This window comes from Cervus canadensis, chromosome 29 (genome assembly GCF_019320065.1).
Source record: "Cervus canadensis isolate Bull #8, Minnesota chromosome 29, ASM1932006v1, whole genome shotgun sequence".
NCBI lineage: Eukaryota > Metazoa > Chordata > Mammalia > Artiodactyla > Cervidae > Cervus > Cervus canadensis.
In genome coordinates, this window is record NC_057414.1 from 5770892 (window position 1) to 5787987 (window position 17096).

The window sequence follows — 17096 nt, forward strand, 5'->3', positions numbered from 1 at the left end:
GCCAAATGGTCAATACTGAAATCAGACTGATTATATTGTTTGTAGCCAAAGATGGAGAAGCTCTACCCAGTCAGCAAAAACAAGACCAGGAGTTGATTATGGCTCAGATCATCAGCTGCTTATTGCAAAATTCAGGCTCAAATTGAAGCAAGTTGGGAAAACTATTAGGCCATTCAGGTATGACCTAAATCCAATCCCTTATGACTGTACAGTAGAAGTGACAAATAGATTCAAGGGATTAGATCTGATAGACAGAGTGCCTAATGAACTATGGACGGAGGTTCGTGACATTGTACAGAAGGCTGTGATCAACACCAGCCCCAAGAAGAAGAAATGCAACAAGGCAAAATACAACAAGGTCTGAGGAGGCCTTACAAATAGCTGAGAAAAGAAGAGACGCAAAACACAAAGGAGAAAGGGGAAGATATACCCAATTGAATGCAGAGTTCCAGAGAAAAGCAAGAAGAGATAAGAAAGGTTTCTTAAGTGAACAATACAAAGAAATAGAGGGAAAAAAATAGAATGGGAAAGAGTAGAGATCTCTTCAAGAAAATTGGAGATACCAAGTGAACATTCCATGAAAAGATGGGCACACTAAAGGACAGAAATGGCAAGGACCTAACAGAAAAAGAGATTAAGAAGAAATGGCAAGAATACACAGAACAAACTGTACAAAGAAGGCCTTAATGACCCAGATAACCACGATGGTATGGTCACTGACCTAGAGCCAGACATCCTGGAGTGTGAAGTCAAGTGGGCATTAGGAAGCATTAGTATGAACAAAGCTAGTGGAGGTGATGGAATTCTAGCTGAGCTATTTCAAATCCTGAAAGATGATGCTGTAAAAGTGCTGCACTCAATATGCCAGCAAATTTGGAAAACTTAGCAGTGGCCACAAGACTGAAAAAGGTCAGTTTTCATTCCAATCTCACAGAAAGGCAATGACAAAGGATGTTTAAGTTACCATACAATTGCACTCATTTCACATGCTAGCAAGATTATGTTCAAAATCCTTCAAGCTAGGCTTGAGCAGTATGTGACCTGAGAATTTACAAGCTGGTTTAGAAAAAGCAGAGGAACCACCAATCAAATTGCCAACCTCCATCGGATCATAGTAAAAGCAAGGGAAGTTTTAAAAGCATCTATTTCTGCTTCATTGACTAGGCTAAAGCCTTTGATTGTGTAGATCCCAACAAACTGTGGAAAATTCTTAAAGAGATGGGAATACCAGACCACCTTATCTGCCTCCTGAGAAACCTATATGCAGGACAAGAAGTAACAGTTAGAACCGGACATGGAACAACAGACTGGTTCAAAATTGTGAAAGGAGTGTGTCAAGACTGTATGTTATCAGCCCACTTATTTAACTTACATGCAGAGTACATCATGCACATTCCAGGCTGGATGACAAGCTGGAATCAAGATTTCCGGGAGAAATATCAACAACCTCAGATATGCAGATGATACCACTCTAATAACAGACAGCAGAGAGGAACTAAACAGCCTCTTGATGAAGGTGGAAGAGGAGAGTGAAAAGCTGGCTTAAAACTTAACATTAAACAAAGGAAGATCATGACATCCTGTCCCATCACTTCATGGCAAATAGTTGGGGAAAAAGAGGAAACAGTGACAGATTTTATTTTCTTGGGCTCCAAAATTACTACGTAAGGTGACCATGGTCACAAAATAAAAGACACTTGCTCTTTGGAAGAAAAGTTATGACAAACCTAGACAGCATATTAAAAAACAGACATCACTTTGCCAACAAAGGTTTGTATAGTCAAAGCTATAGTATGGACATGAGAATAGGAAGGAATATAAAGAAGGCTGAGCGACAAATAATTGATGCTTTTGAAATATGATGCTAGGGAAGACTCTTGAGAGTCCCTTGGACTGCAAGGAGATCAAACCAGTCAATTCTAAAGTAAATCAACCCTGAATATTCATTGGCAGGACTGATGTTGAAGCTGAGGTTCCATACTTTGGCCACCTGATGTGAAGAGCTGCCTCACTGGAAAAGACCGTGATGCTGGGAAAGATTGAGAGCAGGAGAAGAGGGCAACAGAGGATAAGATGGCTGGATAGCTTCACTGACTCAATGGACACGAGTCTGAGCAAACTCAGTTCAGTTCAGTTCAGTCGCTCAGTAGTGTCTGACTCTTTGCGACCCCATGAGTCGCAGCAGTACAGGCCTCCCTGTCCAACACCAACTCCGGGAGTTTACTCAAACTCATGTCCATCGAGTCGGTGATGCCATCCAGCCATCTCATCCTCTGTCTTCCCCTTCTCCTCCTGCCCCCAACCCCTCCCAGCATCAAGCTCTTTTCCAATGAGTCAACTCTTCGCATGAGGTGGCCAAAGTACTGGAGTTTCAGCTTCAGCATCAGTCCTTCCAATGAACACCCAGGACTGATCTCCTTTAGGATGGACTGGTTGGATCTCCTCGCAGTCCAAGGGACTCTCAAGAGTCTTCACCAACACCACAGTTCAAAAGCATCAATTCTTTGGCTCTCAGCTTTCTTCACAGTCCAACTCTCACATCCATACATGACCACTGGAAAAACCATAGCCTTGACTAGATGGACCTTTGTTGGCAAAGTAATGTCTCTGCTTTTTAATATGCTCAGGAGACACTGAAGGACAGGGAAGGCTGGCATGCTGCAGTTTATGCGGTCACAAAGAGTCAGACACAACTTAGCAACTGAACAACAACAAATTTCTTATAAAACATTGGCTCTATTTCCTGTTTTGTGCAATATATACTCATAGCTTGTTTGTTTCATACATAGTAATTTGTATCTCTTAATCCCTACTTGTCCCCACTCCACTGTTTCCCTCTTCCTCCTGGTAACCACTTGAGTGCTCTCTTTATCTGTGAGTCTATTTCTATTTTGTTATATATTCCTTATATTTGTTTGTTTTGTTTTTACATGAAAACTCTTTAAAATCTTCCACATAATATAATGGGTTATTAGTATAAGAGTTTTAAATTAGAAAAAGTAAATCTTTTGGACTATGCTTAGGACATTTCATTTGCATAGAATTTTACAGATTTATTTCTTTGGCATTTCTCCCTATTATTAAAATAAACATCCTAATTTACTGTGATACAAAATTCTCTTTTTAAAAACACATTTAAATCTCAAGAGTTGAGAAATTTCCAAATAACTTAGTTTAAAAGACTTGTCCAAGGAAAACAAATAAAAACTACCATCACTCACCAATGATATATTTTATGCACACAGGTCACTAACAATATGCCCCAGTGTAAGTTACATAGATATGTAATGAGGTCTAATGTTTCATTATAATCTTAAAGGCTATATTCTTTCTGCAGAGACTCATTTTGCATATTAAACATGTAAGGATAATCCTTAGTTCCAAAAGAATTTTGTTCTCTATTAAAATATCAGGCTTCCTCCACAATGTTAAAATTTTCTCATTTTTGATAGAACCATGAGTACAAAAAAATGCTTTACTTTCCTCTTAACTTTGCAAGAAGGGCAAATGTGATGCAACTTACAGCTTTTTTGGTCTGAGGAACGTGAGGCAGAAATGAGACTAGAGGATGGATGGCAAACTACAGGATGACTTCCCCATAAGTGGCCCATGTTCCAGACAACTGTCGCTATACAATGAGACTGTCAGTATTCATAGAATGTCTGGGGTGGTTTTTTTTCCATGTAAAGCCATAAATCCACATTTTATGCAAGTTTTCCTAATTTTAAACATGAGCAACGAATTCAAAAATTTATTAACACTGTGGTTCATATTAAGCCTCCAACTTATCAATTGACAGTCTCTGGAATATATGTCTCTGGAATATATTGTACTTTCGACTCTGGGATTTTGAATTAGAAAATCTGTGCCTTAGTTCTGCCTTTGCCACTTACTAAACTCAATAAAAAGTTGGGCAAGTAGTCTTGTTTAACTACACTAGAGAGTTGTCAAAGTAATTTCTTCATCAGATTGTCTACTTTTCTTGATATTTTGTTATAAAATTTTTCAAACATAAAGAAATATAAAGAATGTTATAATGAACACCCATATACTTGCCATCTAGATTCTGGTTTCAACATTTTGCTACAGTTTCTCTTCAATCTATCCAGTCACCAATCCATCTTCCTTTTAGGATTAGTTTCAAAGTTGTTGCAGACATCAGTATACCTCCCTCATTATATTGTTTTGAGTAAATGGAATGAAGCACAGAAAGCATCAAGCGAAACTTTTAGCATCTAGGTAAACAGAGTCATAATAGCCTCCTTCCTGCCATCTGTTTATTATCTATAGCTTGAATGTCATTGGTCCTACTGAGAGTATGTGTTTTATAGTGGGGGGAAAAAAGATATTTTTTATAATAACTTTTTTGTCAAAAATCCTGTTAACCCCTACCTTCAAAAACATATCTAGAACCTGGATTTCTGGTATCAGCCAATGGAAAGTATCCCCATTCCTAATTTTCCCTTTTATGTAGAAAAGCAAAAACAACTTTAGACATAATCAAACAAACAAACATAAAAACACTCTAAAAAGGTGGACAAAGGACTTCCCTGGTGGTCCAGTGGTTAAGAATCCGCCTGCCAATGCAGGGGACATGGGTTCCATCCCTGGTGCTGGAAGATCCTACCTGCTGTGGAGCAACTAAGCCCATGCGTCACAGCTACTGAGCCCGCACACTGCAACTACTGAGCTCACGCGCCCTAAAGCCCTAGAGCCCACGCACCCTGGAGCTCTGGAGCTCACGTGCCCTGGAGCACTGGAGCCCTGGAGCCCACGCACCCCGGAGCCCTAGAGCCCACGTGCCCCCGCGCCCAGGAGCCCTGGAGCCCTAGAGCCCACATGTTGCAGAGGAAACCACCACCGTGAGAAGCCTGCGTACTACAATGAAGAAAGAGCAGCCCCTGCTCGCTGCAGCCTAGAGAAAACCTGCACGCAGCAACAGAGACCCAGCACTGCCATAAATAAATAAATAATTTTTTTTAAAAGTTGGAAAGATGTCAGACCGGCTGGAAGAGGAATGACAGTGATGTGAGTTATCTGGATTTTCTTTCTGCTCCCGTATATCCAGGATGGGCCAGAGAAGGCTATCCCCTGAAACCGCCACTACATATAGAATGAAAAGCCTCAAGAAAAGCCTGCTCCCTGTAACCAAAGGACTGGGGAAAGAGTAGGCTAATAGAACAGGGAAATCTGGGGCAGTGGAGTCCTACTCTAGCCAGATAACAAAGAAAAAGTCCACTCACCATTGTGGTACCAGTAGACCATGTGGATAGCTGGACTTCTGGCCCCACCAGAGACAGCTGGGATATGCAATTATGAGATGGCCCTTCATTTCCTCCACTGGGTTGGTGTCAGGGGGCCAAAGAAGAGCTGAACTTCCATTCCCATCCTGCAACTAAAAAGCAGAATAAGATGGTATGAGGTGTTGTTAGTTGATACTCCACTTTCTGGGAAGCTGAACTTGCATCTTTACCCAGCAGCAACGAGCTGGAATGAGATTAGCTTTCTGTTCCCCTACTCCTGGTATTGGCGGGGCCCTGCCAGGAGCTGAACTTCTACTCTGGGCAGTGGCAAGAGACAGGAGGAGGGAGAATGAAGCAGCACTTGTTGGCAAACCACTTTCCCTACCAGGGTAGCGTCCGTGGGGCTCGATGGGGGGTGGGGGGCTGAACTTCTAGCCCCTCTCAGAGGCAAAACAAGGTGGTTCAAGGTGGTACTGGTCAACACGCCACTTTCTCTCCACCTTTGGTATCAGTGCGTCCAAAAGGACCTGAGCCTCTACCCCCACCAAGGGTCAGGCAGGTAGAATGAGTAGAGTGCAAACTGGTACCCCACTTTCCTCTCTGGTGTCACCAGAGCCATGTGGAGAGCTGAATACCCATCCCACTTGGATCTGCTAAACAAATCTACAACCCGGAAAAGCCTAAAATGAGATAGATTCCATTGCCTCACAACAAAACACCCAAAATGTTCAGTATATAATAGAAGATCACTTATCATACCAAAAACCAGGATAACCTCAACTTAAATGAGGAAAGACAAAAGATAGCAACATTGAGGTACTAAGAACACAGATGTTGGAATTTTCTGTCAAGGATTTTAAAAGCAGCCATCATGCTTCAATAAGCAATAACAAATACACTTGAAATAAATTTTTTTTTTAGAAATAGAAAGTCTCAGCAAAGGAATAAAAGATGTAAAGAAAAACCAAATAGAATGTTAAAGCTTTTTTAAAATAACCAAAATTTTAAAACTCACTAGAAAAAAAATAAATAAAATAAAATAAAACTCACTAGATGGATTTGATAGCAGAATAAATATAACAGAAGAAAGAAACAGTGAATGTGAAAATAGAAAAACAGGAATTACTCAATCTGAACAGAAAAAGAAAACAGACTGCAAACGTATCCACCATCCACCACCTCCTCTAATACCACTCTTATCCATGGCATTATTATATTTTGCCTAAATATAGCAATATCCACCCAACTGGTCTTGTTTAATCTTTGCCTCTATTATCTACTTTATACCAAAGTAATCATTTAAAATGTAAATCAGATCAGGTAATTTTTCCCAATGGGTCCCTGTTTCTCTCAGAGTAAAAATCAAAGTTTTAAAATGGTCAATGGGGCCCTTCAGGATTTATCCCCTGTTGCCTGTCTGCCTGTGGGAGTCAAAATTCTGAAATGGTTCCATGATCTCCACCTTCTGGTGTTGCTCCCACAGTTAAGTTACCTTACATGGAAAAGGGACTTTGCAACTGTAATTAAGGTTACTAAGAAGTTGATCTTAAGGTGAAGAATCATCTGGGTGCTTCAAACCTAATCACACAGACCTTGGAAAATCAGAGAGTTAAATCCAGCCAGTGGCAGAAGAACAAGCCAGAGAGCTTCCGAAAAAGGAAAGGATTCAGTGTACCATTTCTGACTTGAAGTTTAGAGAGGACCACATGAGAAGGAAAAGGGGTGGGCTCTAGAAGCCGAGAGAGACTCCCAACTCGCAGCCAGCAAGGAAACAGGACCTCAGTCTTTTATGGCTAAGTTTGTACGTCAACTTGACTGGGTCACAGGGTGCCCGATAATTAAACCTTATTCAGGGTGTGTCTGTGAGGATGTTTCTGGATGAGACTATCATTTGTGTCAGTGTACTGAGTAAAGCTGATTTTCCTCTCTCATGAGTAGCCCCATCCAACCCACTGAAGGCCTGAATAAAACCAAAGACAAAGTAAGAGAGAATTTGTTCTTTCTTTCTGCCTTTGAGCGGGGACATTGCTTTTCTCCTAACTTTGGACTTGAGCTGGAACTTATACCATCAGCTCTCCTGGGTCCCCAGCTTGCTTACTGTAGATCCTGGAACTTCTCATCATTCATGGCTCCATCAGTCAATTCATTATAATAAAATACTGAGTTGGCCAAAAAAAGGTTCATTTGGATTTTTTCCATAAGATCTTACAGAAAAAATTAAACGAACTCTTTTGGCCAACCCAGTATATGTAAAACAGTCCTACAAGTACAAGATACTGAATTCTGGCAACAACCTAACTTGAATATGGATCTGGCTTTTTCCCCAGAGCACTCCAATAAAGTGTGTCCTGGCTGACACCTTGATAACAACTTTATGAAAACCTAGGCAGACAACCTAGACAAGGCCACCCAGACTTCTGACCTACAAGAGAGATAATAGTGGGTGTTTGTGGTAATTTGTCACCACTAAGATTGTGGCAATTTGTTGCTCATCAATAGAAAACTAGTACACTGACATCATCTTTTACCATCTTTTACCATTCTCCTCCCCTTGTTCGCTCATTCAGTCACAATGGCCTCCTAGCTTTTCCTTGACAACACCAGGCACCTTCCCATATTAGGGCCTCTGTCCCTTCTAGCTGGAATGTCTCCTTTAGATAGCATGATGAGAATCCTCACCTCTTCAGTCTTTCCTCAACTGTCACCTTTTCAGTAAATCCTGCCCAAGCTCATCCCTGCAAGCACCTGTCCTTACACTCCTCCACTTTTTCTTTCTCCCAAAAGATTTACTGCTTTCTAACATACCCTATGACAAACTAACTTATTGCATGTATTGCGTATAAGTAGTCTACCCCCATCAGAATGAACTGACTCTATGTCAGTTCAGTTCAGTCGCTCAGTCGTGTCCAACTCTTTGCGACCCCATGAATCACAGCACGCCAGACCTCCCTGTCCATCACCAACTCCCAGAGTCCACCCAAACCCATGTCCATCGAGTCGGTGATGCCATCAAACAGTCTGATCCTCTGTCGTCCCCTTCTCCTCCTGCTCCCAACCCCTCCCAGAATCAGGGTCTTTTCCAATGAATCAACTCTTCACATGAGTTGGCCAAAGTATTGGAGTTTCAGCTTCAGCATCACTCTTTCCAATGAACACCCAGGACTGATCTCCTTTAGGATGGACTGGTTGGATCTCCTTGCAGTCCAAGGGACTGTCAAGAGTCTTCTCCAACACCACAGTTCAAAAGCATCAATTCTTCAGTGCTCAGCTTTCTTCACAGTCCAACTCTCACATCCATACATGACGACTGGAAAAACCATAGCCTTGACTAGATGGACCTTTGTTGGCAAAGTAATGTCTCTGCCTTTTAATATGCTGTCTAGGTTGGTCATAACTTTCCTTCCAAGGAGTAAGCGTCTTTTAATTTCATGGCTGCAATCACCATCTGCAGTGATTTTGGAGCCCAGAAAAAATAAAGTCTGTCACTGTTTCCACTGTTTCCCCATCTATTTCCCATGAGGTGATGGGACCAGATGCCATGATCTTAGTTTTCTGAATGTTGAGCTTTAAGCCAACTTTTTCACTCTCCTCTTTCACTTTCATCAAGAGGCTCTTTAGTTTTTCTTCACTTTCTGCCATAAGGGTGGTGTCTTCTGCATTTCTGAGGTTATTGATATTTCTCCCAGCAATCTTGATTCCAGCTTGTGCTTCTTCCAGCCCAGCGTTTCTCATGATGTACTCTGCATATAAGTTAAATAAGCAGGGTGACAATATACAGCCTTGACGTACTCCTTTTCCTATTTGGAACCAGTCTGTTGTTCCATGCCCAGTTCTAACTGTTGCTTCCTGACCTGCATACAGGTTTCTCAAGTCATCTCTTAATACATAGCATTGTTACATATTACTTATAGTCCAAACTCTAGCTTGCATTGTACACCTTTCCTCAAATAAGGGTAAATATAGATATAATGCATCTCTTTATGCAAGGAAATGTGATAGCAAATAAAAAAATCTGCGTAGTCATTGTTATGATGACCTAAATATCATAAAATATTGCTTATATGTAGAATCTAAAAAAATGGTACAGATGAACTTATTTGCAAAGCAAAAATAGAGTCATAGATTGAGAGAACAAACTTAGGTTACCAAGGTGGGGGGAAAGAAAGTTGGGATAAATTGTGAGATTGGGATTGACATGAAATAACTATGTATAAAACAGATAACTAATTAAAAACCTACTGTGTAGCACAGGAAATTCTACTCAATGCTCTGTGGTTACCTCAGTGGGAAGGATATCTAAAAAAGAGTGGAAATGCATATACAAAGAGGAATTAAAGATCCTCTTGATGAGGGTGAAAGAGAAGAGTGAAAAAGCTGACTTAAAACTCAACACTCAAAAAAATGAAGGTCATGGAATCCAGTCCTTTCATCTCATAGCCAATAGATGAGAAAAAGTGGAAACAGTGATAGTCTTTATTTTCTTGGACTCCAAAATCACTGCAGGCAGTGACTGAAGACACAAAAGTAAAAGACACTTGCTCTTTGAAAGAAAAGCTATGAAAAACCTAAACAGCGTATTAAAAAGCAGAGACATTTTTTTGCCAACAAAAGTCTGTATAGTCAAAGCTATGGTTTTTCCAGTAATCATGTATGGATGTGAGAGTTGGACTATAAAGCAAGCTGAGCGCTAAAGAATTGATGCTTTTGAACAGTGGTGTTGGAGAAGACTCTTCAGAGTCCCTTGCACACCAAGGAGATCAAACCAGTCAATCCTAAAGGAACTCAACCCTGAATATTCATTGGAAGGACTGATGCTGACGCTGAAGCTCCAGTACTTTAGCCACCTGATGCAAAGCGCTGCTTCACTGGGAAAGATTGAGGGCGGGAGGAGAAGGGGGTGACAGAAGATGAGATGACTGGATGGCATCACTGATTCAATGGACATGAGTTGGAGTAAACTCCAGAAGATAGTAAAGGACAGGGAAGCCTGACTTGCTGCAGCCCATGGGGTCGCAAAGAGTTGGTCATGGCTTAGCCACTGAACTACAACAATACGTGTATGTATAACTGATTCCCTTTATTGCACAGCGGGAACACACACAACATTGTAAAGCAGCGATACTCCAATAAAAATTAATTTAAAAAATAAAAATATATTGGGTGGTTTTTTGTCATTCTTACATCATTAAGAGTAGGAAAAAAGAAGAGGAACATTTCGTAATTGGAACTGAAATATTTGAAAGAGAAGGGTAGGTGATATTTTTAAAAAATCTTGGTCAAACCTGAGGCTTGCAGGATACATTTTTTGAAACTACTGATAGAGACAATTAGACGAGATGTCCTCTTAGAACCCTTGCAATTCTGTGTTTCATAATTTTTCAACCTCTAAACAATCTCAATGAACTGTTGGCTTAAGATTTGATCTCTCATCCTCTTACTGATGACCCTCAAATCTGCCTTTGCAGTCCTCTCTGAGAATCTAAATTCCTAGCCTTTGTCTCTAACTGCTTCACACATCTCCACAAGGATGTCCCACTAGTACCTGGAATTAAGTATGTCAAAATCATACTCCTGCTCATACCCTGGATTCCACCCACACGCTCCCATTTTTGCAAGTACTTATATGGTCTTCCTTCCTCCTCCCATACCTGAATCAACCTCTGTCCCTCCCTTCAAATTACCTTTCTTTTTTTTAATTTTAAATTAATTTATTTATTTTAATTGGAGGCTAATTACAATATTGTAGTGGTTTTTCAAATTACTTCTTTTATGTTGCCCTTTCTTTTCATTATCACTGCCATCCCTCTTGGGCAGGCTGTCACTTCCTTAAACCTGGATTACTTGGTCAACATCCTCAGGAGTTTTCCTGTCTCCCATCATATCTGTGCTTCCAACTCCCATCAATCCTACATATGGCCATTTGTAATCTTCCTAAAATTGATTTAAATATTATCCATGCCTCAAAAATCTTCCAGTGAGTCCCCACTGCCTCCAGAGTAAATTTTAATTAAACAAAAAACAAGCCCACAGGCTGTCGTGTAATATAGTTCATCATCTGGCCTATTCAGTCTAGTCTCTTGTCCCCCAAATTCTCTTCCTCTTTTTGGATACATCCACCCTATTGAATACTGCTCTAGTAGTGCTCAGTACAAGAACAGATGTTATAAACAAAGGAAAATTGGAAGTAAAACTATTTTAAGGAAATGTTTGGGAATTAAGGGATAAATTTGCATGGTATATTGGCATTTGTTACAGTGAGGCATTCAGACATCTGCCCTGATTTTCGCATCTTTTTGACATGCAAATTTATCACAATTGGAGAAGCCCTTTTCATAGGTAGTAAGTAAAAACGATGTAAATCTTGACTGGGCCCCCCTGTGATGTGATTCTCCACTTGCTTCTGCAGGGAGCCCCGCAAGGTGGTCCTGCATAAAGGCTCCACTGGCCTGGGCTTCAACATCGTGGGCGGAGAAGACGGAGAAGGTATTTTTGTCTCCTTCATTCTGGCTGGTGGACCAGCAGACCTGAGCGGGGAGCTCCAGAGAGGAGACCAGATCCTATCTGTGAGTATTGCTCCTTAATCTTTATTCCCGCCATGTCTGACACCATCTGAGAGAAATCCCTTCCGGTTATAACTCCAAAAGCACCTTCATTCCAAAGGAAATACAGAAGAAAGCATTATGGCTCTAGGTGCATGTCGCAATTTAAATGGTGTTCAGGTTTGAGGCCTGTTCCTTCCTTCAGATACAGGTAGAGGTGCTAGTGTTTTCATTTAGATTTTCTGAGACATATTTGTACCCAACAGAACATTTGAGAAGCATGCATTTTTTTCAGTATATTACTTATTTTTCAAAGTGCTAAATTTCTTTCCAAATCCATCATGGTGCATGTAGTTTGTTGCATGTAACCATTTAAGAATAATGTAGGGGCTTCCCCCGTGGCTCAGTGGTAAAGAATCCGCCTGCCAGTGCAGGAGACATGGGTTCGATCCCTGTTCTGGGAAGATCCCACATGTCACAAAGCAATGAGGCCCGTGTGCCACACCTATTCAGCCTGTGCTCTCGAGCCCAGGAGACACAACTGCTGAAGTCCGCGTGCCCTGGCCACGCTCCACAACAAGAGAAGCCACCGCAATGAGACGCCCACACACCACAGCTAGGGAGTGGCCCCCACTCGCCGCAACTAGAGAAAAGACTCAGCATAGCCAAAAATATAAATAGTTTTTAAAAAATGCATAGTGTGTAAAATAGTGCTACATACAAGTTGGTGATGTTGCTACATGGTAGCAGCATCACCATTTACCTAAATACAAAAATTACTGTCGATGAGCTAGTAAGGACTTATGTACCAGCCATGTTAGAAAAATAACTACTTTATAGAAGTAATTTTTAATTCTCACAATCACTGTGAAAGGTAAATCACCATGTCCAGATGAAAAGAATACGGTTCAGAGAGGTTCAATAACTTGTCAAAGTTCACCTAACCGGGGATTTCCCTGGTGGTCCAGTGGTTAAGATTCTGTGCTTCCACTGCAGTGAGCATGAGTTCAGTCTCTGGTCACAGAAATAAAATCCTGCAAGCCATGTAGCATGGCAAAAAAAAAAGTGCACCTAACTAGAGAGTCAGAGTTTGGATTTAAGTATTCAGTCTTAATATCCATCACCTACCTCCTCTTACCCGCCTTCCTTCCTTCCATCCTTCCTTCCATCTTGCTTTCCCCGCTCCTCTCTTCTCCAAGCCCTTTCTTCTCTTTGAATACCTATTGATGCTTCTTTCTATTACATCAAGCTACCTCCTTGGGATAAATTCTATGATAAGTAGTTAAATCCACTAGGAGTGTTCATGTCCATGCTGCGGTTTTGGCAATCATGCAAATAATAACAGACAGTTACATAAGGAGCCCAGTTTTGTGGCTATGGTTATGATTCGTAACTAAATAAAGCATTTAGTTTGTGGGTTTCATTGTGCCCTTTAGAAAATTCATCTTTGCTTTATAGCTATGATATATAACTAGAATTTTCCAGGTGACCTTATATTTGCTAACCATCACTGCAGCTCCCACCCCCTGCACGCATGATTTACCTGTAGGATGCAGTCGATTGACCTGAGCAGTGTCCAGTGTCTGCATGCTTGACCCTCCCTTTTGTATGTCTGTGGTTCTCCCACGCACAGAGGTTCCTGCTCACTCATCAACTATCAGACGTCTAGAAGGATTGAGTATGGAAGAATTAGGGTAAGGTCCCGTGCCAGGCTCTTGTTCTATCGCCTATCATCGCCCCTTTAACTATTCCCCCACCTATTTCTTCTATACTTAAATCACATATAAGATATAACTTAACATTTCTCCAAAGAAGACATATGGATAGCTGATAAACACATGAAAAGATGTTCAGCATCACTTATTACTAGAGAAATGTTAATCAAAACTACAATGAGCTGTCACTTCACACTGGTCAGAAGGGCCATCATCAAAAACTCTACAAATAATAAATGCTGGAGCAGATGCAGAGAAAAGGGAACCCTCTTGTGCTGTTGGTAGGAATGTAAATTGATGGAGCCATTGTTAACAGTGTAGAGATTCCTTAAAAACTAGGACTAAATCTATCATATGACTCGGCAACCCACTACTGTGCATATACCCTGAGAAAACCAGTTTTAAAAGACATGTACTCCAGTGTTCATTGCAGCACTATTTACAGTAGCCAGACCTGGAAGCAACCCAGATGTCCACTGACAGAAGCTATGGTACCTATATACAATGGAATATTGGTGGTGGTGTAGTCACTAAGTCATGTCCAGCTCTTGTCCCAACTCTTGCAACTTGATGGACTGCAGCCCACCAGACTCCTCTGTCCATGGGATTTCCCAGGCAAATATACTGGAGTGGGTAGCCATTTCCTTCTCCAGGGGATCTTACTGACTGAGGAATCAAATCTGGGTCTCTTGCATTACAGGCAGATTCTTTACTGACAGCTACGAGGGAAGCAGGAAGCCCAGTGGAATATTACTCAGGCATTAAAAAGAATGAATTTGAGTCAGTCCTGGGGAGGTGGATGAACCTAAAGCCTGTTATACAGAGTGAAGTCAAAAAGAGAAAGACAAATATGTACTAATGCATATATAGGGAATATAGAAAACTGGTACTGATGAACCTATTTGCAAGGCAGGAACAGAGACACAGAGATAGAGAACAGACGTGTGGACACAGCAGGGGAAGCAGAGGGTGGGACAAATTAGGCGAGTAGCACTGAAACCTATGTATCACCATATGTAAAATAGACAGCCAGTGGGAATTTGCTATATGACGCAGGGAGCTCAACCAAGTGTTCTGTGACAACCCAGAGGGGTAGGATGGGGTGTGGGGGAGGCTCAAGAGAGATGGGACATATGTATACCTATGGTTGATTCATGTTGATGTACGGCATAAACTAACACAACATCATATAGTAATTATCCTCCAATTAAAAACAATTTTTTTAATTTAGACAAGATATAACTTTAAAATTCTAATAAGCTCTTAAACATCTCATTGTCCATGTTTATTTACATGTTTATCTTTCTCTACTAAGTTACCAAAAGCTCTCTGAAAGCAAACTCTGTATTTTTTATGATTTTGTATCCTCAACGTTTAGCACAGTGCCTGGTACATAGCCATCTCTCAAAAATTGTTTATTGATGAAAAAGTATTCAATGAAAATAGTGATGCCTTGAAAAGTCACTAGAGTGTGGGAGACTGACTCTAAAATTCTTTCTAGGATATACTTACATATTTTCCTCATCCTGGCTGAAAATCTGTAGACTGGGGGACCATGCTGTCATTTCGGTACAATCAGCGTTCCCATTGTCAAAGCACTTTCCCAGACACAAAGCACTTTAACATGCATTGATTCTAGGGGTCAACATTATTATTTCTCTCCATTTCCACATTAGGGAAAGAGGATTCAGAATGGCTAAATGATTCGTCTATAGCCCCACAGCTCCTGACTCTGATGCGGGACTCAAAACCAGCTCCCTTGACCCCAAACCAGTGTTCTTTCTGCTCACAGCACAGTCTCTCTTCGAAACCTTGAGGATGATCTCAGTGTATACAACCTTCTTTGTACACACTGCTTGGTGTGAACAGCACATTCAGAAGCGCACAGAACCATTGTGAGTGAGTGAAAGTCCCTCAGTCGTGTCCGACTCTTTGGGGCCCCATGGACTATACAGTCCATGGGATTCTCCAGGCCAGAATACTGAAATGGGTAGCTGTTCCCTTCTCCAGAGGATCTTCCCAACCCAGGGATCGAACCCAGGCATTGCAGGCAGATTCTTTACCAGCTGAGCCACTAGGGAAGCCCAAGAATACTGGAGCAGGTAGCCTATCCCTTCTCCAGGGGATCTTCCAACCCAGGAATCAAACTGGGGTCTTCTGCATTGCAGGCGGATTCTTTACCAGCTGAGCTAGCAGGGAAGCCCACACAAAACTATACGGAACTAATATTTACATGGAGCTTTTGAGTCAGTCACAGGTGTAGCTAACATAATCTTATAACTACCCTATGCCTTATGATGTTCATTTGAAATATGAATAAACTGAGGCATAGAGATGATATTATTGACTTTTTAACTCTGTTTAAATAAGAAATCGCCTAAGCTATGGGTTTTATTTAATCTCTAGTCACGTGGTGGGGAAGGGAACGAGATGATAACCTTGTTATGGCTCAACAAAGAAAACTCCCAAGTATTTCTGCTTCCAGGAGTAGATGAATCCATTTAAATATTATTGCCAGGACCACAGAGTAAGCATGGCAACAAATCAGAATTATGGTCTTCTTAGAGATTGCAATTCATAGTACATAACAGCAATGTCTGAAGTTCAAATATCATATTCTTTTTCATGTAAAACATTTGCAAAGATAGTTCAACAATGAAAATACCATTCATTTTTTACAGTTGGAAAGGAAAAGGAATTCTTTTCAGCTTGTGAAAATTTATATAAACTGTGGCTATAAATTGGCTAGTATAAAGGCTCAGTATTGGAATTTCATTGTTTAACACTACAAGGAAGAAATAAACAGGCTTGAGAAACTCACACATTATTACAATATGGAAAGAAAAGTGACAGAATTATTAGCAATGGAATATGGAGGATAATATTTTGCATCTACAGCTTCCACCGGACATGTAAAAACAAGTTATACCTTCCTGGAAAGCAAAAGAACAAAAACCCTAAATAAAAATTCAGTGCATAGATTTCTAAGTCATGTAAGATTTATTTGCAAATAAGTCATGCTAAAAATAACACAGTAAGTTCAGAGAGGAGAAATAGCATCCCCAGGGAAGAGAGCCGAAGGGCAGATCTCTGCTCTCAATTGATCTTCATCGATAAGGAACTTATATAATAGACAACTACCTTGCTAATCAGGGATGTAATATCCATTCCTATTTTCCTGAATTATTCCCCCACACAGACTGTAGAATCTTCTAAGACAATTTGTTTTATTAATGGCTTACTATGTGTCAGGTTCCATACCAGGAATTGAAATCTCAAAGATGAGTGAGAACAATAGATCTCAAAATGCTCACTGCCCAGAGCAGATACAGCCGTCTTCCGTATCCACGGAGGATTTGTTCCAGGACAACCTGTCAGCAGCAAAATCTGCTAAACCCAAGTCCCTTGTATAAAATGGCATGGTACATTGAAGACAGTTGGCCCTCGGCATCAGCGGGTTTTGCATCCATGCATTCAACCAACTGGGCTTCCTTTGTGGTTCAGCGGTAAAGAATTCACCTGCCAATGCAGGAGGCATGGGTTTGATCCCTGGGTCAGGAAGATCCCCTGGAGAAGGAAATGGCAACCAGCTCCAGTAT

General features: G+C 41.0%; 1 protein-coding gene across 32 annotated transcripts in view; it reads left to right on the forward strand.

The window, feature by feature from the left end:
• Positions 1-17096, forward strand: part of DLG2 (discs large MAGUK scaffold protein 2) — a 2236304-nt gene that overhangs the window by 1808616 nt on the left and 410592 nt on the right. For all 32 annotated transcript variants that reach the window (XM_043451476.1, XM_043451478.1, XM_043451480.1 and 29 more), the window contains one exon: positions 11650-11806. In XM_043451476.1, coding sequence (XP_043307411.1) covers positions 11650-11806 — 157 coding nt within the window. The remainder of the gene's footprint in view (positions 1-11649; positions 11807-17096) is intronic.